This window comes from Mobula birostris, chromosome 10 (genome assembly GCF_030028105.1).
Source record: "Mobula birostris isolate sMobBir1 chromosome 10, sMobBir1.hap1, whole genome shotgun sequence".
Lineage (NCBI taxonomy): Eukaryota > Metazoa > Chordata > Chondrichthyes > Myliobatiformes > Myliobatidae > Mobula > Mobula birostris.
In genome coordinates, this window is record NC_092379.1 from 63,066,683 (window position 1) to 63,092,404 (window position 25,722).

The 25,722-nt window shown below is 42.5% G+C and overlaps 1 protein-coding gene across 6 annotated transcripts in view; it reads right to left on the reverse strand.

Annotated features, from left to right (window-relative positions):
• Positions 1 to 23,519: 23,519 nt before the first annotated feature.
• The window catches only part of hdx (highly divergent homeobox), a 153,332-nt gene continuing 151,129 nt past the window's right edge, over positions 23,520 to 25,722 (reverse strand). For all 6 annotated transcript variants that reach the window (XM_072271231.1, XM_072271229.1, XM_072271233.1 and 3 more), the window contains one exon: positions 23,520 to 23,747. In XM_072271231.1, the coding sequence (XP_072127332.1) occupies positions 23,676 to 23,747 (72 nt within the window). In that variant the 3' untranslated portion in view covers positions 23,520 to 23,675. The remainder of the gene's footprint in view (positions 23,748 to 25,722) is intronic.

Genomic DNA, 25,722 nt, shown 5'->3' on the forward strand with positions numbered 1-25,722 from the left:
TTTTAGGACCGAGATTAGGAAAAACTTCTTCACACAGAGAGTGGTGAATCTGTGGAATTCTCTGCCACAGGAAACAGTTGAGGCCAGTTCATTGGCCATATTTAAGAGGGAGTTAGATATGGCCCTTGTGGCTACAGGGATCAGGGGGTATGGAGGGAAGGCTGGGGCAGGGTTCTGAGTTGGATGATCAGCCATGATCATAATAAATGGCGGTGCAGGCTCGAGGGGCCGAATGGCCTACTCCTGCACCTATTTTCTATGTTTCTATGTTTTTTCAGATATATAAAAAGTGAAAGAGAGTTAACAGTGGATCTCAACAAGTGTGGATCACTGGAAAATAATGCTGGAGAGGTGGTAATATGGAACAAAAAATGGCGGAAGAACTCCAATTATTTTACTTCACTGTGGAAGATTCCAAGAGTATGCCAGAAATTTGAGAGTGACGGGACAGAAGTAAGTGTAGTTGCTGTTACTAAGGAGAAGGTGCTTGAGAAGCTGAAAGGTCTTAAGGTAAGTATCCTAGACTAGAGGACTATACCCCAGGGTTCAGAAAGAGGTAGCCAAAGAGATTGTGGAGGCATTAGTAATGATCACAAGACAAAGGAGCAGAAGTAGGCCATTCGGCCCATCGAGACTGCTCCACAGCTCCCCCTTGAGCTAAACTATTCACTCATCTGGTTCCAATTTCCGGCTTTTTCCCCATATCCCTTGATACCCTGACCAATTAGATACCTGTCAATCTCCTTCTTAAACACCCTCAATGATCCAGCCTCCACAGCTGTATGTGGCAACGAATTCCACAAATCCACGACTCTCTGGCTAAAAATATTCTCATCTCTGTTTTAACTGGGTACCCTCTAATTCTAAGACTATGGCCTCTTGTCCTGGGCTTACCTACCAAGGGAAACAACCTTTCCACATCTACTCTGTCCAACCCTTTCAACATTTGAAATGTTTCTATGAGATCCCCTCTCATTCTTCTATACTCTAATGAATACAATCCAAGAGCCGACACTCCTCATATGTTAGCCCCTGCATTCCAGGAATCATCCTCATAAATCTTCTCTGAACTCTCTCCAACATCAATACATCCTTTCTAAGATTGGGGGCCCAAAACTGCACACAGTATTCCAAATGAGGTCTCACTAATGCCCCAAGAGCCTCATCAACACCTCCTTACTCTTATACAGTATTCCTCTTGAAATGAATGCCAACGTAGCATTCGCTTTCCTTACCGCCAATCCAACCTGGTGGTTAACCTTTAGGGTATCCTGCACGAGGACCCCCAAGTCCCTTTGCACTTCTGATTTTTGAACTTTCTCCCCATCTAAATAATAATCTGCCCAATTATTTCTTCTTCCGAAATGAACAACAGTACATTTGTCAACGTTGTATCTCATCTGCCATTTCTTTGCCCACTCTCCTAAACTGACTAAGTCTCTCTGCAACCTTTCCGTTTCTTCAGCATTTCCTGCTCCTCCACCTATCTTGGTGTCATCCGCAAACTTAGCCACAAAACCATTTAATCCATAATCCAAATCATCGATATACATCGTAAAAAGAAGCGGCCCCAACACCGACCCCTGCGGAACACCACTAGTAACTGGCAACCAATCAGAATAGGATCCCTTTATTCCCACCCTTTGCTTTCTGCCTATCAGCCAATGCTCCACCCATTCTAATATCTTTCCTATAATTCCATGGGCTCTCATCTTATTAAGCAGCCTCATATGCGGCACCTTATCGAAGGCCTTTTGAAAATCCAAATACACAACATCCACAGCCTCTCCCTTGTCAATCTTATTCAAGATTACCTCAAAAAATTCCAATAGGTTGGTGAGGCAGGATCTTCCCTTCATGAAACCATGCTGGCTTCGGCCCATCTTGTCATGCACCTCGAGGTATTTTATAACCTCGTCCTTGAGGATTGACTCCAATATCTTTCCAACTACCAATGTCAGACTAATAGGTCTGTAATTTTCTTTTTGCTGCCTCCTTCTTTTCTTAAATAGCAGAACTACATTTGCGACCTTCAAGTCCTCTGGAACCATGCCAGAGTCTGTTGATTCCTGGAAGATCATTTCCAATGCTTCCACAATCTCCAAAGCCACCTCCTTCAGAACCCTTGGGTGCACCTCATCCGGACCGGGAGACGTACCTATTCTTAGTCCACTTAGCTTCCCAAGCACTTTCTCTCTAGTAATCTTGACTGTACCTAATTCTATTCCCTGATACCTCTGGCTATCAGGTATATTGCTCATGTCTTCCACTGTGAAGACTAATGCAAAATACTCATTCAGTTCCTCCGCCATCTCCTTGTTATCCATTATAGTTTCTCCAGCATCACTTTCAATCGGTCCCGTATCTACCCTTGTCACTCTTTTACTCTTCATATACTTAAAAAAAAATCTCTTAGTATCCTTTTTTATGTTAATCACCAACTTCCTTTCATAATTCTTCTTTCCTAATGACTTTCTTAGTTTCCTTCTGTCAGTTTTTAAAAGTCTTTCAGTCCTCATTTTTCCCACTAATTTTTGCTTCCTTGTACGCCGTTTCTTTTGCTTTTATTTTTGCCTTAACCTCTCTCGTTAGCCACATTTGTGCCATTTTTCCATTCATGATTTTCCTTTTTCTTGGAATATATTTTTCCTGCATTTTCCTTATTTCTTGTAGGGATTTCATCCAATTTTGCTCTGCCGTCCCTCCATTTAGCTTACTTTTCCAATCGACTTGGGCCAGTTCCTCTCTCATACCACTGTAATTTCCCCTGTTCCACTGAAATATCGATACACCTGATACCAGCTTCTCCTTTTCAGATTTGAAACTGAACTCAGTCATATTATGATCACTACTTCCAAGGGGTTCCTTTACCTCCAGCTCCCTAATCGCCTCAGGTTCGTTACACAACACCCAATCCAAAACAGCCAGTCCCCTGGTGGGCTTCTGGACAAGTGGCTTCAAAAAGCCATCCTGTAGGCATTCTACAAACTCCCTCTCCTGAGATCCATTACCTTCCCGACTTTCCCAATCCACTTTCATATTAAAATCCCCCATAATTATCTTGACATTTTCCTTCTGACACGCTTTTTCTATTTCCAGCTGCAACTTGTAGTCCCCATCCTGGCTGCTGTTTGGAGGCCTGTATATAACTGCTATTAGTGTCTTTTTACTTTGCCATTTCTTAATTCTACCCATAAGGATTCTACCTCTTCTGATCCCATGTCCCTTCTTTCTAGTGATTTGATATTGTTACTTACCATCAGGGCCACACCACCCCCTTTACCTACCTTCCTATCCTTCCTATACACTGTGTATCCTGGGATATTCAGCTCCCAATCACATCCATCATTTAGCCATGACTCGGTGATGGCCACAATGTCATATCTTTTAACCTACAGCTGTGCAGCAAGGTCATCCGCTTTATTTCTAACGCTCCGTGCATTTAAGTACAGTACATTTAGATCAGTATCTGTTGCCGATTTTGCTATATTTCTATTTTGCAGCAAATTATCCTGTATATTCTCCGGCCTGTCCTTCTTGCCATCTTTGCTGCACAGTATTTTTGACTTATTTCTATTTTCCTTTTCCTCGACCCTAACACCTTGGTTTCTTTCCCCTTGCCAACTTAGTTTAAACCCTCCCTAACAGCTATATTAAACAATCCCGCCAGGATATTAGTACCTTTTGAGTTCAGGTGTAATCCACCTTTTTTGTATAAGTCATACCTCCCCCAAAATAGATCCCAATGATTCAAGAATTTGAAGCCCTGCCACCTGCACCAGTTACTTAGCCACACATTCATCTGCTTAATTCTGCTATTCTTACCATCATTAGCGCGCAGCTCAGGCAGCAATCCTGATATTATTACTCTGGAGGTCCGGCTTTTCAATTCTCTTCCTAGCTCCCAGTCATCTTTCTTCAGGACCTCCTCTCTTTTTCTGTCTATGTCATTGGTACCAACATGTACCAAGACTTCCGGCTGCTTGCCCTCTCTCCTCAGAATACTCTGGACTCGATTTGAGACATCCCATACCTTGGCACCAGGGAAGCAACACACCATCCGGGTATCCTTGTCCGGCTCGCAGAATCTCTTGTCCGTCCCCCTTACGATGGAATCCCCTATAACTACCGCATTTCTTCTTGGTCTCTTGATTTCAGCAGTGGGCAGAATGCCAGAGTCTCATTCACTGTGATCCTCCTCTGTCAAGTCTGCCTCTTCAACGGTATCCAAAACGATATATCGATTTCTGAGGGGGACTGTCACAGGGGTGCTATCCACTACCTCTCTATAGGTAGTATCTATCATCTCCTCACTTTCCCTAATTAGCCAAAATGATCTTTCAAGAATCACTAGATTCTGGAATGGTTCCAGAGGACTAGAAAATTGCAAATGTCAGTCCACTATTTAAGAAGGGAGAATGGGAAAAGACAAGAAATTATAGGCCAGTTAGCCTGACTTTAGTGGTTGGGAAGACAATGGAGTCCATTATTAAGAAAGAGGTTTCAGGGTACTTGGAAACACAGGATAAAATAGGGGTAAGTCAGCATGGTTTTCTTAATGGGAAATCTTGCCTGACACATTGGTTGGAATTCTGTGAGTAAATAACAGGGAGGATAGACAAAGGAGAGTCTCTCGATGTTTACATGGATTTTCAGTAAGCCTTTGACAGGGTGATGCACTTAAGTCTGCCTACCAAGATAAGAGTCTATAGTATTAGAGGAAAGATACAGATGGATAAAAGATTAGCTGTCTGGCAAGAAGCAAGAAGTTGGAATAAAGGATCCTTTTCTGGTTGGCTGCCAGTGATTAGTGGTGTTCCCCAAGGGTCAGTGTGGGACTGCTTCCTTTTACGTTAAATGTCAATCATTTCAATAACAGAATTGATGGGTTTGTGGTCAAAATGATAGGAGATACAAAGATAGATTGAGGTACAGTAGTGCTGAGAAAACAAGGAGTCTGCAGAAGAAATTAGACAGATTAGGAGAATGGATGAAGAAGTGTCAGATGGAATATAATGCAGGGAAATTATGGTCATGCAGTACAGTAGAATGAATAAAGCATAGGCTATTTTCTAAACAGAAAAAAATTTGAAAATCTGTCTAATTGCTTCTGCAGACTTGTCAAGGCACTGAAGCACGGATCCAATCGCAGACCCAGTACTGTGTACATCGTGATATTAACTGAGTAATAAATCCCGAGGTGCAAACAAAGTCAGTGTCAAAGCTCAGGCAGAGATCAAAACATCCAGAGAAATCCAAAAACCAGAATCGGGAAATAGGCCGAGTCAATATTCAGACAGAGTACAGATACTAATGCTGGAAGGGCTCAGGAAAATTCACTGACACAATCTGGCAACAAACAGGTGAAAACACAAGACTGAAATACACTGAGCAATAAACAGAGAGGCCGATGATAGGTGGAGCACAATGAGACACAGGTGGCAGCAATACCGGTAATAATGAGAAACAGGTGAGAGACAGAGTACTCAGATATACAGGGGCTGGAGTAGAGCAGGAGCATGGACAGGAGCACATGGCAATACAAAACCACAGACTGACAGCTAGGGGAAAACATACAAAAAGACAGAGTTCAACTGGAGGTTCTGATAAGACTCCCTGCTTCCTCAACATGGGATGACCCTCCACATATCTGTCTATCACCCACAAACCTAGCCACAAAGCCATCAATTTTTTTTATTATTTTGCTTTAATACTATACTTGACGTCCCTTGTCAGCCAAGGTTGCATCATCCTCCCTTTAGAATACTACTTCTTTGGGATGTTTCTATCCTGCGCCTTCTGAATTGCTCCCAATAACTACAGGCATTGCCGTTCTGCCCTCATCCCTGCTAGGATCCTCTTCTAATCAAGTTTGGATAGCTCTTCCCTCATGCCTCTGTAATTAATTCCCTTACTCCACTGCAGCATTGTCACATCAGACTTTAGCTTCTTCCTCTTAGAATGCAGGATGAATTCTATTATATTATGATCACTCTCCCCTAAAAGATCCTTTACCTAAGCTCCCTAATCAAATCTTTCATTACAGAACACCCAATCCAAGTTACTCTAAAAAGCCATTTCGTAGGCATTCTACAAAGCCCCTCTCTTGGGATCCAGCACCAACCTGATTTTCCCAATCTACCTACATATTGAAACCCCCCATGACTATTGTAACACTGCACTTTTACATATCTTTTCTATCTCCCATTGTAATTTGTACCCCATATCCTGGCTACTATTCAGAGGCCTGTATACAAGTCCCATCAGAGTCTTCTTTACCTTTGCAGTTTCTTAATTCTAGCCACAAGGATTCTAATCTTCCCGTCCAATGTCATCTCTTTCCAAGGATTTGATTTTCCTTACCTACAAATCCTCCCCAGTCTCTCTGCCTATCTGCCTGTCATTCAATACAAGGTATATCCTTGGATGTTAAGCTCCCAACTATGACCTTCTTTCAGCCATACCTCAGGATACCCATAATCTTATACCAGCCAATCTTTATCTACGATACACAATCATCTACGTTATTCCATATACTGTATACGATGAAATACACCATCTTCAATCTTGTATTCATCATCCTTTTCGACTTTGCCCCCATGTTCACTTCAATTCATCCCACTGACTATAATTTTTGCTTTATCATCTGCCTGTCCTTCCTCACAGTCTCACTGCACACTGCACCTAGTTGTACACCAACTGCTCATCCTCAGCCCTATCATTCTGGTACCCATCCCCTGCTAATTCATTTTAAACTTTCCCCAACAGCTCTAGGAAACCTGCCCACAAGGTTATTGATCCCCCTTGAATTCAGGTGTAACCCATCTTTTTTGTACAGGTCATACCTTCTCCAGATAAGGTCCCAATAATCCAGAAATCTGAAACCCTGCCCTCTGCACCAATACCTCAGCCACACGTTCATCTGCCAAATCATCCTATTCTTACCCTCATTGGTGCATGGCACATGCAACTATTCAGGAACTACCCTTAAGGTCATGCTTTGCAGTTTTCTCCTATCTCCCTATAACGTAGATATTCACTCTACAGTATCTCATCCATTTTCCTACCAATTTGTACCACAACCTCTGGCTATCCACCCTCCCCTTTTAGAACACCATTGACCCGGTCCAAGACATCCCTGACCCTGGCACCTGGGAGGCAACCCACCATCCGGGTGTCTCTTTCACATTTGTAGAATCTCCTGTCTGCTCCTTTAACTATGGAATCCCCCATCACTACTGAGCTCTTCTCCCCCCAGCCCCACACCCTTCCGAGCCACAGAGCCAGACTTAGTGCAGAGATCTGGTCCCCCCCGGTATTTGACTCTACCCCCACCAGCAGTATCCAAAGCTGTATACTTAATATTATTAAAGCAGTAATCAGCACAATAAAATTTGGTAATCAGGATAGCCAGGGACATGGTAAAGGTAGGGTAAAGAATACTCAGTTAAACTGCATTTATTTTAATGCACGGGGCTTCACAAGTTAATCAGACAAAGTAAGAGCTTGGGTTGGCTCTGGGGACTGGCACGCTGTAGACATAATACAAACATGGCTGAGAGAAGGACAGAACTAGCCTTTCAGGATAAGAGGGGACATAATAGCAGTGTTTAGAAATAATATTCTTGAAAGATCGTCCACATCACGGCCACATGGGCAAAGCTCAGAAACATGAAGGGGATATTCACTCTGATGGGGCTGTATGGTAGACCATTCCCCCTCCCCCCAAAGTAAGTGGGAACTTGAGGTTCAGGTGGGTAGAGAAAACACTCATAGCTTCAGAATAATTGGGTTGCATTCATTGTAGATTTTAATTTCCCTGTGCTTTTTGATTTTAATGGAGGAGACCAGCTGTTCAATTAGTACAAATATGATATCCAGGATATGCAAATAAACGACCAAGAAGCCATTTGATGAAGAGTTGATTGTAGAAACAAGACGTTGAGCCAAAATGAGAAAACTGCATCCTCAGTCAAGGAGTTAGGTAAAGATACTAAACTTAGATGGAAAGTGTTAAAGGTTTGCTTGGATATTCTGAAGAAACTCTGTTTATAAGGAAAGCTTTGGAGTGAGTGGTAGGAATTTTATTATGAGGGATAGAATTCAAAAGGCAGAATTTGTGCACTGAGCTTAGGGAAATATTATATAAAAACAGCCCGTCTATCCAGGGTGCATTAATTTCTGATCTGTCAGCCACATTGTACCACTGAAAATTCAAGAGGCTTGAAATTGAAGATAGACAACATCAAAAGCAAAAGTAACGAGTGGGAAATATTTCACTTAACACTTTTTATAATGCCATTTCATAAAACATCACCCAAGGAACTTTTCTGAGTTACAATTAAGAAATGGACATTAAGCCAAAGAATTATTAAGGAGAATGACTGAAACCAGACAGGTGCTCCCCAGGTTATGGCAAGGTTCCATACTTGTGAGCTGTCAATAACCCAGAAAGTTGGCATTCCCAATACAGCTAACGAATTCATCCCACCGGTTTCCCAAACTCTTATTTGTATGTTTGAGATATATTTAATTCAGATATTTTTAACATGTGCAATACCTATAGTCAGAGATTATATTAGTGGGCCAAATCTCAAATAATGATGAGTTGTTGAGTCAGAGTAAAGGGAGGAGATAGAGAGCCAAGTGGCCTGATGTCATGACAACCTCCTTTCCTTCAACGTCAGTAAAATGAAAGAGCTGGCCATTGACTTCAGGAAGGAGGGGAAGAGCACAGGCTCCTATTGAAATCAATGATGATGAGTTCAAGGATGTCGACAGCTTCAAGTTTATGGGGGGTGAAATCACCAGTAGCCTATCTTGCTCCGTCCATGTAGATACTATAGTCAAAAAGCCTTTTTCCTCAGGGGCTAAAGAAATCTGGCCTGTCCCCTTAGACCCTCACAAATATTTATTGATGTACCACAGAAAACATCCTATTCAGATGTATCATGGCTTGGTATCACAACAATTCTGCCTGAGACTGTGATGTGCTGAGGCACGTTCACAGCACGTCATGGAAACCAGTTTCATCTCCATGAATTCTGCATACACCTTTTGCTGCTATGGCAAAGTAGCTAACATGATCAAAGACCCCTCCCATTGGACAGACGATACAAAAGCCTGAAAGCATATACCACAGTCTCGAAGACACCTTCTACCCCGCTGTTAATAGATTATATTATAGATGTATGGACCTCCTTTACAATAAGATGGGACAGTTGACCTTACAATCTACCTCATAATGACTTGCACTTTAGGAGCAGCTAGGGAGACAGATTCTGGAAAGGTATAATACAGACATCCCACCCTGCAAAAACTCATTTCAGGGAGGTAGCACCATCAATTTGCGGGAGACTTGCGGGAGAGGTGGGACGTCTGCAATAGAGTAGCACCTTAGCAGCTGGCCAGCTAGCTTAAATAACGTTAGCTATGCTAATGAACGAATGACATCTGTTACTCACCTCAACATGTCTTTTACAGTCTTAACCCTCCATGGGCAATAGAAAAGTCACATGTTGCAAACAGTGCAGCGAGCAACACTGTCATTATTTTTGACCCCTAATAGGCAGGGGTACACTTTAGTGCAGTCTGGGGTGACGTACGTTTTATATATTTTTTTTGGAACATTCTACTACTCTGACTTTTTTTGGAACTCTCTCGCTCTCGCGCTCTCTCGCTTGTGGTCGCTCTCACTCGCGCTTGCTTTCTCGCATTCTCACTCTCACACTCTCTCTCTCATGGTCGCCCTCACTTGCGCTTGCTCGCTCTTGTGCTCGCTCTCTCACTCTCTCTCTCGCACATTCTCTCATGCTCACTCTCAAAAAAACCAATTTCTGGGACATTGTATATAATTCGCGGGCATCAGGGAGCCACTAGTAATTTGCGGGAGACTCCCGGAACTTCCGGGAGAGGTGAGATGTCTGGTAATAATAACAGGGTTGTTGTGATGGAACGTCTTAATTTCCCAAATATTGATTGGCATGTCCCTAGAGTGAAGGGTTTAGATGGCGTGGAGTTTGTCAGGTGTGTTCAAGAAGGTTTCTTGACACAATATGTAGGTAAGCCTACTTGATCTGGTATTGGGAAATGAACCTGGTCAGGTGACAGACCGCTCACTGTGAGAGCATTTTGGAGTTAGTGATCATAATTCTATCTCCTTTACCAGTGGGTAAAGGAGAGGGATAGGAACAGACAAGTAGGAAAGCATTTAATTGGAGTAAGGGGAAATATGAGGCAATCAGGCAGGAATTTGGAAGCATAAATTGGAAACAGATGTTCTCAGGGAAATGTATGGAAGAAATGTAGCAAATGTTCAGAGAATGTTTGCATGGAGTTCTGCATAGGTACGTTCTAATGAGACAGAGAAAGGATGGTAGGGTAGAGGAACCGTGATGTACAAAGGCTGTTTTAAATCTAGTCAAGAAGAAGAGAAGAGCTTATGAAAGGTTCAAAAAACTAGTTCCAACTTCCATATCAGGTTGTGATGCACCCCAGAAGAATGCTTTCTACTGTGCATCTATATAAATTAGTGAGGGTTTGAGGGGACAGGCAAAATTTCTTTAGTTTTCTCAGGAAGTAAAGGCACTGGTGGGCCTTCTTGGCAGTGGACTCTGCTTGGTTGGATCAAGTCAGGTCATTTGTGATATTGACCCCGAAGAACTTAAAGCTTTTGACCTGTTCCACTTGTGCACTACCGATGTAAATTGGGTTGTGAAGTCCACTACTCCTTCTGAAGTCAACAACCAATTCCTTCATCTTGCTGACGTTGAGGGATAGGTTATTGTCTTCACACCATGCCACCAGGTTCTTAATTTCCTCTCTGTAATCAAACTCATCATTACCCAAGATACGGCCTACAATTGTTGTGTCATCAGCAAACTTATACATAGAGTTTGATGGAAACTTGGCTACACAATCATGGGTGTACAGTGAGTACAGCAGGGGGTTGAGTACACAGCCATGTGGGGCACCGGTGCTCAGAGTGATTGTAGAGGAGAGCTTGTCCCCTATTTTTACAGCCTGGGTCCTGTCTGTGAGGAAGTTGTAGATCCAGCTGCAGATCTGAGTGCTAAGGCCCAGGTTCTGGAGCTTAGGAATCAGTTTATTTGGAATGATGGTATTAAAGGCAGAGCTGTAGTCAATGAAAAGGAGCCTTATGTATGTGTCTTTATTCTCCAGGTGTTCTAAGGTGGGATGTAGGGCCAGAGGAATGGCATCTGCCGTTGACCTGTTGCTCCGGTAGGCGAATTGCAAAGCGTCGAGGTTGACCGGTAGGCTGTGGTTGATGTGTGCCGTAACCAATCTCTCGAAGCACTTCATAGCAAATGATGTCAGAGCCACAGGTCGATAGTCATTCAGGCATGCCACCTTGCCCTTCTTCAGCATTGGGATTATCGTTGCCTTCCTAAAACACAAGGGGATCTTAGACTGAAGCAAAGAGCAGTTGAAGATGTCAGCAAACACTCCAGCTAGCTGGCTTGCACAGGCCCGGAGAACCCGTCCTGGGACGCCATCTGGGCCCGTCACCTTCCTTGGATTTATCTTCAGGAAAGCCCTTCTAACATCCTCCTCGGTGACAACGAATCTCGATGCCACCAGGTCCGGTTCATCTGGAGGGAGCGTGACGCTCCTCTTCTGTTCAAATCTTGTGTAGAATACGTTAAGTTCGTCAGGAAGCGAAGCGCCACAGTTATTGATATTCCCAGTCTTTTCTTTGTGCCCAGTGATCTCATTTAGACCCTGCCCATAGTCGACTGGCATCCCTTTGGTTAGCCTGGGCTTTCAACTTGGCTCAATATTGCCTCTTGGCGCCCTTAATGGCTTTCCGGAGTTCACGCCTGAATTCCGTGTAGCGACTGGTATCCCCGGACCTAAAAGCCACAGCTCTAGCCTTTAAAAGGGACTTGACCTCATAATTCATCCAAGGTTTCCAGTTAGGGAATACCCGGATCGTCTTGCGAGACACACAGTCCTCCGTGCATTTCCAAATAAAGTCCGTGACAGCTGAGGCATACTCTTCGAGGTTAGCTGCCGAGTCCTTGAATATTAACCAGTCCACCAATTCAAACCAGTCACGGAGGACCTCATCTGTTTCCTCCGTCCAACGCGACACTACTTTTGACACTGTGACCTCCCACTTCAGTTTCTGTTTGTAAGCCGGGAGGAGGAGTACGGCCTGATGGTCCGATTTTCCGAAGTGAGGTCGTGGGACGGAACAGTAGGCACCCTTGACTGCTGTGTAGCAGTGGTCAAGTATATTCGGGCCTCTAGTGGGGCAGGAGACATGTTGGTATAACTTTGGCAGCGCCTTTCTGAGGTTCGCCTGGCTAAAGTCCCCGGCTGTAATGAGTAAAGCCTCCGGATACCTGGTCTCAAGTTCACTGATGTTGGCATACAGTATGTTCAGAGCACACTCCACGTCCGCCTGGGGGGGGGGGGAATGTAGACCGCTGTCAGTATGACCGAGGTGAATTCCCGTGGCAGATAGTAGGGACGACACTTCACCAACAGGTGTTCCGGGTCCGGGCTGCAGGATCTTGTCAGTGCCACTGTGTCCAAACACCACGCGGTGTTGATCAGTAGGCTGACACCACCTCCCCTCGTCTTGCCCGAAGACGCCGTGCGGTCCATCCGATGAATCGAAAATCCCTCCGGTCATATGGCACAGTCGGGGGTAGCAGGGGAGAGCCAGGTCTCGGTGAAACAGAATACACAGCAGTTCTGCATCTCCCTGCAGTAGGTGAGTCTCCATTTAAGATCATCCACCTTGTTCTCTATGGCTTGCACATTAGCTAGTAGGATGGTGGGCATAGGGACCCTGAAGCCCCTCAGCTTCAATCTGACCAGCAGCCCTGCTCTTTTCCCACACTTCCTCGGTAAGTAGTGCATCTTTCCAGGTTTCTATCAATGCAGTGTGTTGTTGTCAGCTCTTTGAGGTAGGTGGACACGTCCCACGGGAATTGATCGGCTGATCGCATCGTCGGACGCTCTGGGTGGGGCCGAGTAACAGGGGAGGCTCCGCTGCCACTTCCAGCTGCCGGGGGCCCGGGCTGTCGATTGGGTCGGGCCCCGAAGCAGACACTTAATCCCAGATGGCCGTGCTCCTGGCTGAAACAAGTCCTTAAGCCGAGTCACGGTTGCGGAGGCCTCCGGTCCAGCCGAGCCTCAGGCTCAATTTCTGAGGTCGCCGGCAGAGGCCTCACTTCCGGCAGCTGTAGATGGCCACCAACGGGGCTTTACTGTGGTCGCTCCGGGGAAGTGTCTGGGGCACCTTGAGGTCTCCGCCGTCACTTCTGTGTGGTCATCTGCTCCAGAGAGGTGCTGGTCGGAGTGGGCCATGTCCCCAAGCACTCTGACACGGTAGCAGACCACGGGTCTCTGGGAACATGGTGGGCCTTGTTGGTTGGGTCCAGGTGCAGTCCGGAGTTTAAGGAGCAATTCTGGCGTGGTGGTCTCCAGCTGGGTCAGTAGCTTCGCCAGGGTGTTGTTGATCTTGATCTTACTAAATTGGAGGTTTAGAAGGGTTTCTCGGGTATAGGATAGTGGAGAGGGCAGTTTGCTCGGGAGAGCACACGCAAAGTCGCCAGTTACCAGTGCCATCTTTAAACTATATTTGATAGAAGATCATTCAAGGCATTGCATTCATGCCAGTTGAAAAGAGATACCAGGATAATCACATCTTCCTGCTCTTTATCTGTGGCCCTTGTTCATCAAATACATATCCAAGTTTGTTTTCAATCTTGCTTTCACATCTACTACTCTTTCAGACAGTGAAACTGTGACCCCCAAGCACTCCAGCTTGAAAAGTTTTTTTGTCTCCCTCTAGGCCCTTAGACAAGTTAGTTGCTGCTTGGTTTCTTAACATCTTGGTTACTAGGCATCTCATTTTTAAAATACATTTCAATTAAGTCACCCTTCTCTGCTTCCTCTGTTCTAAAGAGAATAATTCTTGCCAATCCAAACCTTCCCCAGAATTTTCCATAGTTATAACTTTCATGCAGTGTGGTGATTATAACTGTATATTGAACTCGGGCTGTGATCTGACAAGTATTTTATACAACTGCATAATTTACATACAGTGCCTCAGCTAATAATGAAAAGCATACCTTTGTAACCACTTTGTCTACTTGCTTCCTTTCTGCATTATGAACACTGACTCCAAGATCCTTCTCAATGTCATTTTAATCATTCTGTTGCCACGTTGCACCTTCCAAGTCAATTATCTCACATTTCCCTGGATTAAATTCTATTTGCTGGTCCCCACTTTCCCTTTCTCCTAGACCATCTATATCCAACTGAACTTGAAAGCTTTCCCCCTCCCCATCAACCGTAATTTTTTTTTGTGATCTGCAAACTTCTTTATCATGTTCCCTCTACTTAAATATCAGTTACTCATAAACACTAGAAAAAGAGAAAGTACAGAAGCCTATAGAACCTCACCAGTAAAAAGCCTTCCAGTCACAAAACTAACTACCAATCATTTGCTCCTGCAACAGTCAAATTTTGGATCCAATTTGCAACTCTCCCTTTTATCCTAGATGTCTCTACTTTTTTGTTAACCAGACTGTTAAATGGGACCTTGTCAAGCCTTCGCTAAAATCCATGTAGACTAGATCAGGCTCAAGGTCCTCATCAATTCTGCTCATTCTCTCCTCAAAGCATTCAATTGTTAGTCAGACATAACCTTTCCTTAACAAACCATGGAGATTAAACTGACTCTAGTAATCTGTTCATCATCATTGAACTGAAACTCGTAGCCTGTAATGTATCCCTTCTTCTTAAAGCAATCGGCCAACATTTACAGTTGTCCAGACCTACTGTATGGCCAAGGACAATTAAAGAATGATGTTCAGAGCACTCCTGACACCACAGAGGCAAAGGAATGACAGAAGTGGTTGACGACTTAAAGATGTTACATTATCATAGGAATGGGCCAGGCCCTAGTGAAACCTAATTATGCAGATGAGAGTTTTTAATTGGGAGACTTCATTCACCAGATTCACTACCTAAATCTCCCAATATCTCACTTTTCCTATTTTGAAGGAAGGTCATCAATGTAAAATAGCACTTTCTCTCTCTATAGATGCCTCCTTGCCTGAGTATCTCTTACATTGTTCTTATGTAAATAAAGCATGCAGGTTACATCATCTTTTCACTCCTGTATAGCTCATTTTGTTAAACATAATAGTCAGAATTACCGCTCCATGAATTAAACTTTTGTTAAATATGATTATTTAATGGATTGTGAATTTTCTTTCATCTCAGCACAAAAAAAGGGAATTTGCAAATTGCTAACAAGGGCAGCGTTAAGGAAAAATAAAGAGTACTTTACATACATCTTCACTAGGGGAGAGGGTGCTACCAAAGTAATAATGAAAGAGGAAGTTGACACACTGGATACATGACAAATTAAGAGCATGGAGATATTAGAAAAGGAGGCTGAACGACCGGAACAAAGTGGGTGGGGTGCATTCTTAGCTCTTAAAGGAAGGATAGGAGGAAATTATATGGACAGTTCACCACAATTTCCCAATGCTCTATAGAGTTGTGCCAGAGGACTGGAGAATAATGTATGTTACTATCCAAAAAGAGTGCAAAGGTAATCTTTGCTACCGCATGATGGCCGATTTAACTTCAGTGGAGGGAAAGCTTTTAGAAACATTGACCAGGGACATCTGGAAGAAAGCGCATACAAGGATGGACTTATTAAGGGCAAATCTACCAATCTGATAGAGTGTTTTTCTTTGATAAAGTATTGGACAGAAGGCTGAGAGATCTGTTGAGGGTAATGAATGTGATGCACATGGACTTGCAGAAGCCTTTTGAGATCATATATAAACGCAAGAGAGTCTGCGGATGCAGGAAATCTTGAAAAACATATACAAAGTGCTGGAGGAACTCTGCATGTCAGGCAGCATCAATGGAGGGGAATAAACAGTCAAGGTCCTCCATCAGGGCTGGAAAGGAAGGAGGTAGGAATCAGAATAAGAAGATGGGAGAGGGGACAGATTTCAAGTTATCAGGTCCGCTATCCGCTCCTATAAAATTTCTTCTACTTCATCCCTTTATTTCTTCCACCTAGTAGATTCTGATGAATGGTGGTTTCTTAGACTGAAGAAAAGCGAATAGTAGTATTAGGACATTGTTTTCTTTTTAAACTATGTTACTGATCTAGATTTAGGAGTGTAAGAGGGTGGAACAAGCCAGCTGCTGTAGTATAGAACCAGTATCGACATGATGGGCCAAATCGCCTCCTGTGCTGTATCCATACCATAATTATCTCTGTACAAATCTGTATGTATTCAACATTTTCTTAAATTCAACTTGTAATAAAAAGATAAATTCAGTTTCTATGCTAACAAAAAACATTTATTCAGCAAACAATGCAAGCACATGAGTGAAACTGCAGAAAAGTTGCAGAACAGACTAAAGAAACCTGATGCTTAATAGTTTGAACTTTATAGATTAAATTAAACTACAGAACAAAAACACTGATGTCTTGCAGGTACCTTCAAGTTACATCTTGTCCTTAGTTGGGATAAATAACAATATTTCTTCATTGCTGTTGGGTTTTTATACTCTTAATCTGTAAACAGCAATACTGAAGTCCCACCAAAACAACAGTTGCAAAAACATCCCACAACAGCCATTTCTGGGTAACACAAAATGGGCCATGCATTGACCCAATAATGACCCATGTGTCGACCCAATAATGGCCATGCGTCGACCCAATACGACCCATGTGTCGATCCAATAATGACCCATGCATCGACCCAATAATGGCCATGCATCGTCCTCATTTTGAGAACAGGAAAATTATCCAGTTTGACACTCTCTCCCGATCCCATGGCTTTCATACTTTTGATCCAACTGTGTGGCTTGCCTTGTAGTTTACATCAACTACACTGCCCTCAATGACCCACCTTGTCATTTCTTGGAAAAATGTAATCAAGCTAAAAAAGCAAGTTGATGTTCATAGTCTACTTTCTCCTTTGCTTTGTTTTAGAGAGCAACTACTTTCAACTACTTTCAGAGTATTTAATACTTCCTTTCTCACTATGCAATCTTTCACATTTGTCTTCCTTAACAACATCACTGAAATTGTTTCCTCTTGTGAAGACGATGGCAAATTAAACGTTATTTGTGTTCTCCATCTCTGCACATTTGTTACATATACTGGTCCCCTAACAAACCTTGCTCTTTCTTTAGTCATTCTCCTAATCATTATGTTCATTATTAAAAAAAATCATTAGAATTACTTGATTTTAATTGCCTATGCTATTTTGAAACTTCCATATTCTACTTGACTTGTCTCAGGATCTCAACGTTTTATTCATAGAGGCACTCTGCCTGGAAAAGGCTGCTTGTCCTATACAGTCTGTGTTGACAAGGAGCATCCAGTATGCTAATTTCTACTAATCACCCTACATTAGCATCAGATATCCTCAGATCCAACACTAGGAGCAATTTACAGTGGTCAATTAACCTACCAATCTGTTTTTTTAAGTTGGTGACAGAACAGGAGCACATGTGGCACCATGCAGCCATTGGTTGCTTTTAAGCCTTTTTTTAAATTCTTTCTGTACCCATCTAATTGAAGACCTGCTTCACGTGAACAGGAATGGAGTTTATTGCTGAAACATAGGGAAACAAGCTACTCCAATAATTCTGTTTATATGTATGGACAAGCATCTTCATTTGGTCTTGCTTTCTCAACAAGGATAACCTGTCTCTCTTGTCAAGAAATGGCAGGTAGTTCACTGATTGCTGGACAAGTGAGAATTCAGGTGAGAATGGATTCCGTTCAGTAGAAATGCACAAAAAAGGATTGAGGAATTCTCTTTCGATATCTGATTGAGTGCTGGTAATATAAAGATATTTTCGGGGGAAAAGCACCATAGGAAGAAATCACCATAATTACAAGAGTGCACATGCACAGCAGAATTAAGAGCAAGGAGAATGGAGTGAAGTAAATGTTGAAAGCAGAGGTTGTAATAATTTGTTCATTCACAGAGAGAAGAGATTCCATGAAGCAAGGAATGGACATAATCCACAAAATAACTCTTCCACCTGATACTCAGACAACGTGCATTTCCTTATCTTAATATTTTCTCTTAGTTACTATGCCAAAGGAATAGGAGTTTGGGAAGACTAGGAAGTTTGGGAATTAAAGTTGGGGAGGAGAATGAGTGATCATGGAATAGGATTAAATAAAAAAAAATAGGATTTATGTATGTGGGGGAAAATAAGATTAAGATGGGTCGCTTCGACAGCACAGGCATGATGGGTTGAATAGACTTCTGTCTTGTAAATTTTCTATGATTCTATATTGTAGTCTATCAAAAGCAAAGCGTGCACATCAAGTTGCAGCAAGGTAAAACTAACTGATATTATGACAACTTAGAATATCAGGCCAGAACCTAAAGAATAGCAAGATTTGGAGAGAAATTGCGTAATAAGTCAAACATCCACTCCTCCTCTTTTTTGGACGTCCCACTCTGGTTCTCTGTCTGCCTGGATCTTTTCATCTCTAATTGCCATTGATATACCACCTGGCTCAACCTTAGCACTCCTCAGTCACTCATTGAACCCTCCCCCTCTGAATGCACTGCCCTCCACTCTCCCCATACCAATCCCAACCTTACTATTAAACCCACAAAAGGGATGCTGATACAGAATGGCAGACTGACCTCTACCTTGATGAGACCAAGCAGCAACTCCAAGACTCTTCTTACCTCTACCTTGAAAAGGGCCCTATTCTGGACCATCAGAAAACTGTCTCCAGCACCATCACTGACTTCATCAACTTTGGAGACCTCCCATCCACTGCCACCAAAACTCATGGTTCCCTTACCCCACACTGCTTGCTTCTACCTCTGACCCAGATCCACATACATGACTGTCCAGGTATGTTCATTTGCTCTGTCTGTTCCTGCCCCACTGTACTTGTGTCCTCACACCTTGACTCCATTCTATCTCCCCTGGTTCAGTGCTTCCCACCTACATCTGCGATACTTCTCATCCACTCAAACTTCTCACTAATTTTCACCATGATGTCCAGTCTTTAACACTCTATCCTATATCAAGGCCTTAAAGCTCTCTTCTTTCTCGAGAAAAGAACTAACCAGTTCCCCTCCACCACCTCCCAAATCACCCTCAACAATTCCTGTATAATTGGTGAGTCCCAATGTAGACTGGGAGACCACTTCACCAGGCACCTACCTGGAAAAGCAGGATCTCCTCATGACCACCCATTTTAATTCGACTTCCCATTCCCATTTTGACATGTCAGTCTAAGACCTCCTCTACTGCTGCAATGAGGCCACACTCAGGTTGGAGGATCAATACTTTATATTCTGTTTGGGTAGCCGCCAAGATCAATTTCTTGAACTTCTAGCAATTGCCCCCATTTCACCATTCTCCATTCCCATTTCGCCCCTCACATTACCTCCTTACCTGCACACCACCTCATCCTGGTGCTCCTCCCCCTTCCCTTTCTTCCGTGGCCTTCTGTCCTCTCCTGTCAGATTCCCCATTCTCCAGCCCTTTATCTCTTTCTTCAATCAACTTCCCAGCTCTCTACTTCATCCCCCCACCACCAGTTTCACCTATTCCTACTACTTTGTACTTCTTTCTTCCCTCCCCCCACCTTCTTACCTTTTTTCTCCAGTCCTGATGAAGGGTCTCAGCCCGAAACGTCAACTGTCTACTCTTTTCCATAGATACTGCCGGGCCTGCCGAGTTTCTCCAGCATTTTGTGTGTTGCTTGGATTTCCAGCATTTGCAGATCTTCTCATTTGTGGCCCTCAACAATTTTTTGGCTCCTCCCACATTATCCAGACTCAAGGCAGCAATGGATGCCTGCATGGGCCCTAGATATGCCTTCCTTTTTGTTGGCTATGTAAAACAGTCCATGTTTCAAACCTTCCCTGGTAATACTCCACAATTCTTTCTCCATTGACAACTGCATTGGTGCTGCTTCATGCACCCATGTTGAGCTTGTCAATTTCATCAACTACCAACTTCCACCTTCCACCCTGCCCTTAAATTCACTTGATCCATTTCTGACACCTCCCTCCCCTTTCTTGATCTCACAGTCTTCTTCTCTGGAGACAAATTGTCTACAAATATCTTTTATAAACCGACAGCTGCCTTGACTATAGTTCTTACCATCATGTCTCCTTTTCTCAGTTCATCTCTGCCGCATCTATCAAGATGAGATTTTCCTTTCCAGAACATTAGAGATATTCTCCTTCTTCAAAGAATGGGGATTTCCTTCCTCCACCATTGATGCTGCCCTAAACTCACCCGCATCTCCTCCATTTCCAGAACATCTGTGTTCATCGAATCTTCCCGTCGCCTTAACAGCGAGAGTTCCTAGTGATTACCTACTGCCTCGTGAGCTTCCACTTCTGACACATCATTCTCCGCAACTTCCACCAAAAACATCTTTACCTTCCCTCCATTTCTCCACAGGGATCGCTCACTCCGTGATTCCCTTGTCCATTTGTCCATCCCCATTAATCTCCCTCCTTGTACTTATCCCCTGCAAGTGGCCAAAGTGCTACACCTGCCCATTTGCCTCTTTCCTCAACTCTATTCAGGGTGCCAAAAAGTCTTTCCAGATGAGGCAACACTTCACCTGTGAATCTGCTGGTGTTGTGTATTGAGTCTGGTGCTCCTGATGCAGCCTTCTCTACACTGGTGAGACTCATTGTAAATTGGGGGAACCACTTTGTCGAGCATCTAAGCTTCATCCAATGAGTCAGTCCAAGGCCTCTTCTTCTGCTACTACGAGGCCACCCTCAGGGAGGAGGAGCAACACCCTACATCATGTCTGGTTAGCCTCTAATCTGAGGACATGAATTTGGTTTCTCCTGTTGGTTAAAAAAAATTCCCTTCCTCTCCCCTTCTATTCCTCACTCTCATCTCTTACCTCTTCTCTACCTGCCTATATAGTCCACTTTCCTCTCCTATCAGATCCCTTCACCTTTCTGACCCACCTGGCTTCACCTATCACCTTCTAGCTATTCTTCTTCCCCTCCCCCTACCTTTTTATTCTGGCATCTTTGCCCTTTCTTCCCATACCTGAAGAAAGGTCTTGGCCCGAAAGTTTGACTGTTTGTTCATTTCCATGGATGCTGTCTGACCTGCTGAGTTCCTCCAGGATGTTGCAATAAATCAAACATGTTTTATTCTCAGCTGTGTATGCAAAAGTAAAAGCGAACTAATGGATTAACAAAGGTTGGCAAAGCTCTGCTTGACTGTTCCAAAACATTCATGAATTTAGGTGTATGACAGCTGAAAACCTGAAGACTTCTAAAGCAGAATCCAGTTGCTTTGTACAAGGAAAAAGTCAATGAAGGCAATTTTTGCAAAAGATGCTATTTTGAAAATGAATGCTTCTATTTGGGGAGGAATGGTAGATTCAAGAGTAATAAAACTTGTCTAAAAGCCTAGATTTCAGGCACAACAATGCTTTCTCCAGTGTTCTGGAATTTACTATGCATATTTGAACACTCTGCAGATTGGTACTTCAGTAATTGTACAAAGCACCATTAACTTTCAAACAAGAACAATAAGACAAATGCAGGGTGAATTACAATTCAGAAACTTAACATCTAGAACTTCCTGAACATCATGTCCAATGAGCTGCCTCATTAACCAACTGAAAAGAAGGTAAATAGTCAAATAAAATACAGGAGAAATAAATAGTGAGAGGGGAACTGTGGAAAAACAGAAAGGAAAAGCAATTAAGCAAATTAAGGAAGCAAGCAAGAGCAAAAAACTATACCAAACAAGAATATATTCTCAGGATACCAAAGCACATCCCATGTAACCGTATTTTCAAGACTGCCTTTAGCTACTTCTTTGTGTAAAGAAAATCATTCTGCTGTCCTGTCCTGAGTCAGGCTCTGGTACTTTACATAATGGGATGTATGGTACCCAATCTCCTGCCATGCTTACTGGGGGCTGTAGTTTTCTAACACATTGTGTTATGAAGGTCACTGTTGGTTGATGAAGATCAATAGTTCGACTTAAGATGTTCACTGCAGAATCGCTTTTTGTAGCAGGTCACTATTTTTGTTCCTTTACATATATTGGAAGATTGAATAGCTGTAAAACAAAACAACACAAAATGCATCCAGAAACTATCAGAATGTGGTGATCCCACATGTATTAATTGTCTGGGAAACCTACTAAAGGAGAGAATAATAATTGAAGTTAGTTCAAAATTATTGTAGATTGCTGCTCGATAGTTGGTACAGACTCAGTCTTGAATGTCTCTAATTGGTATTTATGAAAATGGTAGACAGAAGTCAAGGCACTTTTTTTCCTCACCATTATTCATGTAAATAGACTGAATGATATTTGCTAACCAGTGAATGTTTCAAGCACCTAAGCAACTGCAAGATCAACTCTTGTGTGGTCAGTCAATGTTATTATTGACAAGTGTTGCTTTATTTATTGAAATAAATAGGTTAATAATTCCACAAAGTACTATATGGGAATTTCAGACCCAGGGGTGCAGGGTCCTTGAAATTAGTGACACAGGTTCCAGTTTGATGAAAAAAAGTGTTTGAATGTTTGACTTCATAGACCAGAATAGTGAATACATGACTTGGGACATCTTGTTACAGCTGTACAGACTCTGGCAAGGCCACATTAGGAGTATTTCGTTCAGTGCTAGTTGCCCCACTATAGGACGGATGTCATTAAATTAGAGAGGGTGCAAGAAAATCTACAAAAATATTACTGGGTTATAATTATGACATTTAAAAGGCATTTAGAAAGTTATATGAATAGGATAGATTTAGACAAATATGAGCCAAATGGTACGAGCTTAGTTGGCAACTTGGTCCATATGAATGAGTTAGGTCCAAGGGCCTGTTTTAGAGTTGTATAACACTATGAGTAGAACTTTTACATACTAGTGCCATCTAATGACACAAGTATTACTCTGCTGCATTCATTTCCTTCAGAGAATATGTGGTCCATGAACATTAGAAACCACAATATTTGGTGCAAGGAGAAAGCAGCGTCAGCCCTTCCTTCCATTCATCTCCAACACAAACCAGTCCTCAAACAACCTACACTTGAAACACCAGCTTACTTAAAATGTAGTGCACAGCAGAATAACTTGCATTCATTAAAATAGCTGCCACAACTACAAAACATCTTAAAGTGCTTGGTAACTAATAAAATACTTTAAGTATTGTTAATGTTGTAACTCTCCCAAATGCTAGTCAACTGGAACTGTGTGTGGAAGATCATTGACTGGACCTGACAATATCTGATTTGTAAACTGTAATGCAGAATGAAAGTAAAAGCACATTCATATCAACAAAAGTTCACCAGCAAGTGTTAAGGGAGTCACTAAGAAATTCCAGCGAGGTTTCTTGTGCTTCACAATATATTGGCAATACTAACAGATTTCACCTTTAACCATTTCCCAATACCACTTCAAATGTCACAAAAAAGCAACAACGCTAGCAAACAAATTCTATTTTATTCTGCAGTTGTTTCATCTTGTCATCAAGCTGTAGTATAGGCAGTTTTATTTTTAAAGATGTAAAATATTTAACAATAATACAAATAATTTTAAACAAGTCTTTACCACTTTCAAAAAGCTTTCGTACTCAGTAAGATCCTCTGATACAGAGGAAACCTAATTAGCTTTGTTCCCGGTTGCCAGGTGAATCCAAGTTACGTTCAGTGTCTGGAGGCAAATTTGTCAGCAGCATCTGTAGAGAGGAAATTTTTGTTGAATAAATAGCAATGTTGGGAGTTATTAAAAACCAACTAATTCAAGCATCTAGTGAGGAAACTGCCAACAATCACTAAACAAAATCTTTTAAGTACTAAATGTGTATGTTCTCAAATCCTCCTTTCAGTTCTTGGGAAGAAAAAGCAAAACTATTTTAATTTTGTCAAGGGGGTAATATGCATGTCTTCAGATACCCAAATGAAACCACAAGACTTAGAGCTTAAATGCTTTTAGTCTGTGATTATGTGATTAGCTATTCAATTTCCTCTTTAACCACAATGAACCAGATATTGCACAACTCTTGTCAAAGTACAAACTTGAGTAGTATGCCCCTTGAGCCTATCCCACCATTCAATAAAATTATGGCTGGTCTATGCTACTCTCATTTCTGCCTTAGATGCATCTAACTATCTGCCTTTCACCAGCCTTGGGGACAAAGAATTTTAGAGACTGGTTTGCTCTAGGTGTTCCAGCTTCCCCCCATATTCCAAAGATGTACAAGTTATGGTTTGTAAGTTGTGGGCATGCTACACTGGGGCCAGAAGCATGGCTGGGCTAAAATGCAAGATAGATGCGAGTTCAAAGTATATTTATTATCAGAGTACATATATGTCACCATACAGTAATCTGAGATTTGGAACTACAGAATCAATGAAAAACTACACACAGCAATGTCGTACAAACAACCAATGTGTGAAAGACAACAAATTGTGCAACGACAAAAGTAAATAGAATTGAGAACAGAGGTTGTAGAGTACTTGAAACTGAGTTCATAAATTGTGGAAACAGTTCAGTGGTGTTAAGGTGAGTGAAGTTATCCACGCTAGTTCAGGAGCCTGATGGCTGTGGGGTAATAATCTCTTCCTGAACCTGGTGGTGTGGGACCCAAGGCTCCGAAACCTCCTTCCTGATGGCAGCAGCAAGAAGAGAGTATGGCCTGGATGGTGGGTGTCCTTGATTATGGATGTTGCTTTCCTGTGACAGAGTTCCTTGCAGGAGTAATGTAAATGCTATTTTTGAAGGACGATCTTGTATCTTAGATTGAAGAAGTCAGTTATGGTTCCCAGGAACTACAACAATACAAATATGCCAAACAAATATATTGCCAAAAACTCTGGATGTTAATTCCAGGTCAATGATACCTTAAAATGTAATCAGTTTTTCAAATTTACCAGAGGGGAGAAAAGTACTGGTTGCCTCTGCAGATAACTGCACTCATTTCCTTCAATGAATTTCTGGTGTCTGCACGAGTTAAGACTGTTAAATATCATAATCTACGTAAGGTATAGCCACTGGGGGGAGAGGTGATTAGAGACAATTTAAGTAAGTTGAAATACAACTGTTTCCACAACAAAGCTCTCTGTACTGATGTTATTACCTTCTGAACTGATTGTGGACTTCAGAAAGGGTAAGATGAGGGAACACACACCAGTCCTCAGAGAGATCAGAAGTGGAAAGAGTGAGCAATTTCAAATTCCTGGGTGTCAATATCTCTGAGTATCTAAACTGGACCCATATCGACGCAGCTACAAAGAAGACATGACACTGGCTATATTTTATTGGGAGTTTGGAAGAATTGGTACGTCTCCAAAAACATTCAAATTTCTTACAGATGTACCATGGAAAGCATTCTAACTGGCTACATCACTGCCTGGTATGAGGGAGGGGGGGGCGGTTACTGCACAGGATTGAAGTAAATTGCAAAGAGTATCCAGGACATCCTCAAGGAGCGATGCCTCAAAAAGGCAATGTCCATCATGAAGAACCCTCATCGCCCAGGTCATGCCCTGTTCTCATTGCTACCAACAGGAGGAAGGTACAGAAGCCCGAAGGTACACACTCAACGACTCAGGAATAGCTTCTTCAGTTCTGCCACCCAATTTCTGAATGGACATTGAACCCATGATCACTACCTCACTCATAAAAGTTGCTGGTGAACGCAGCAGGCCAGG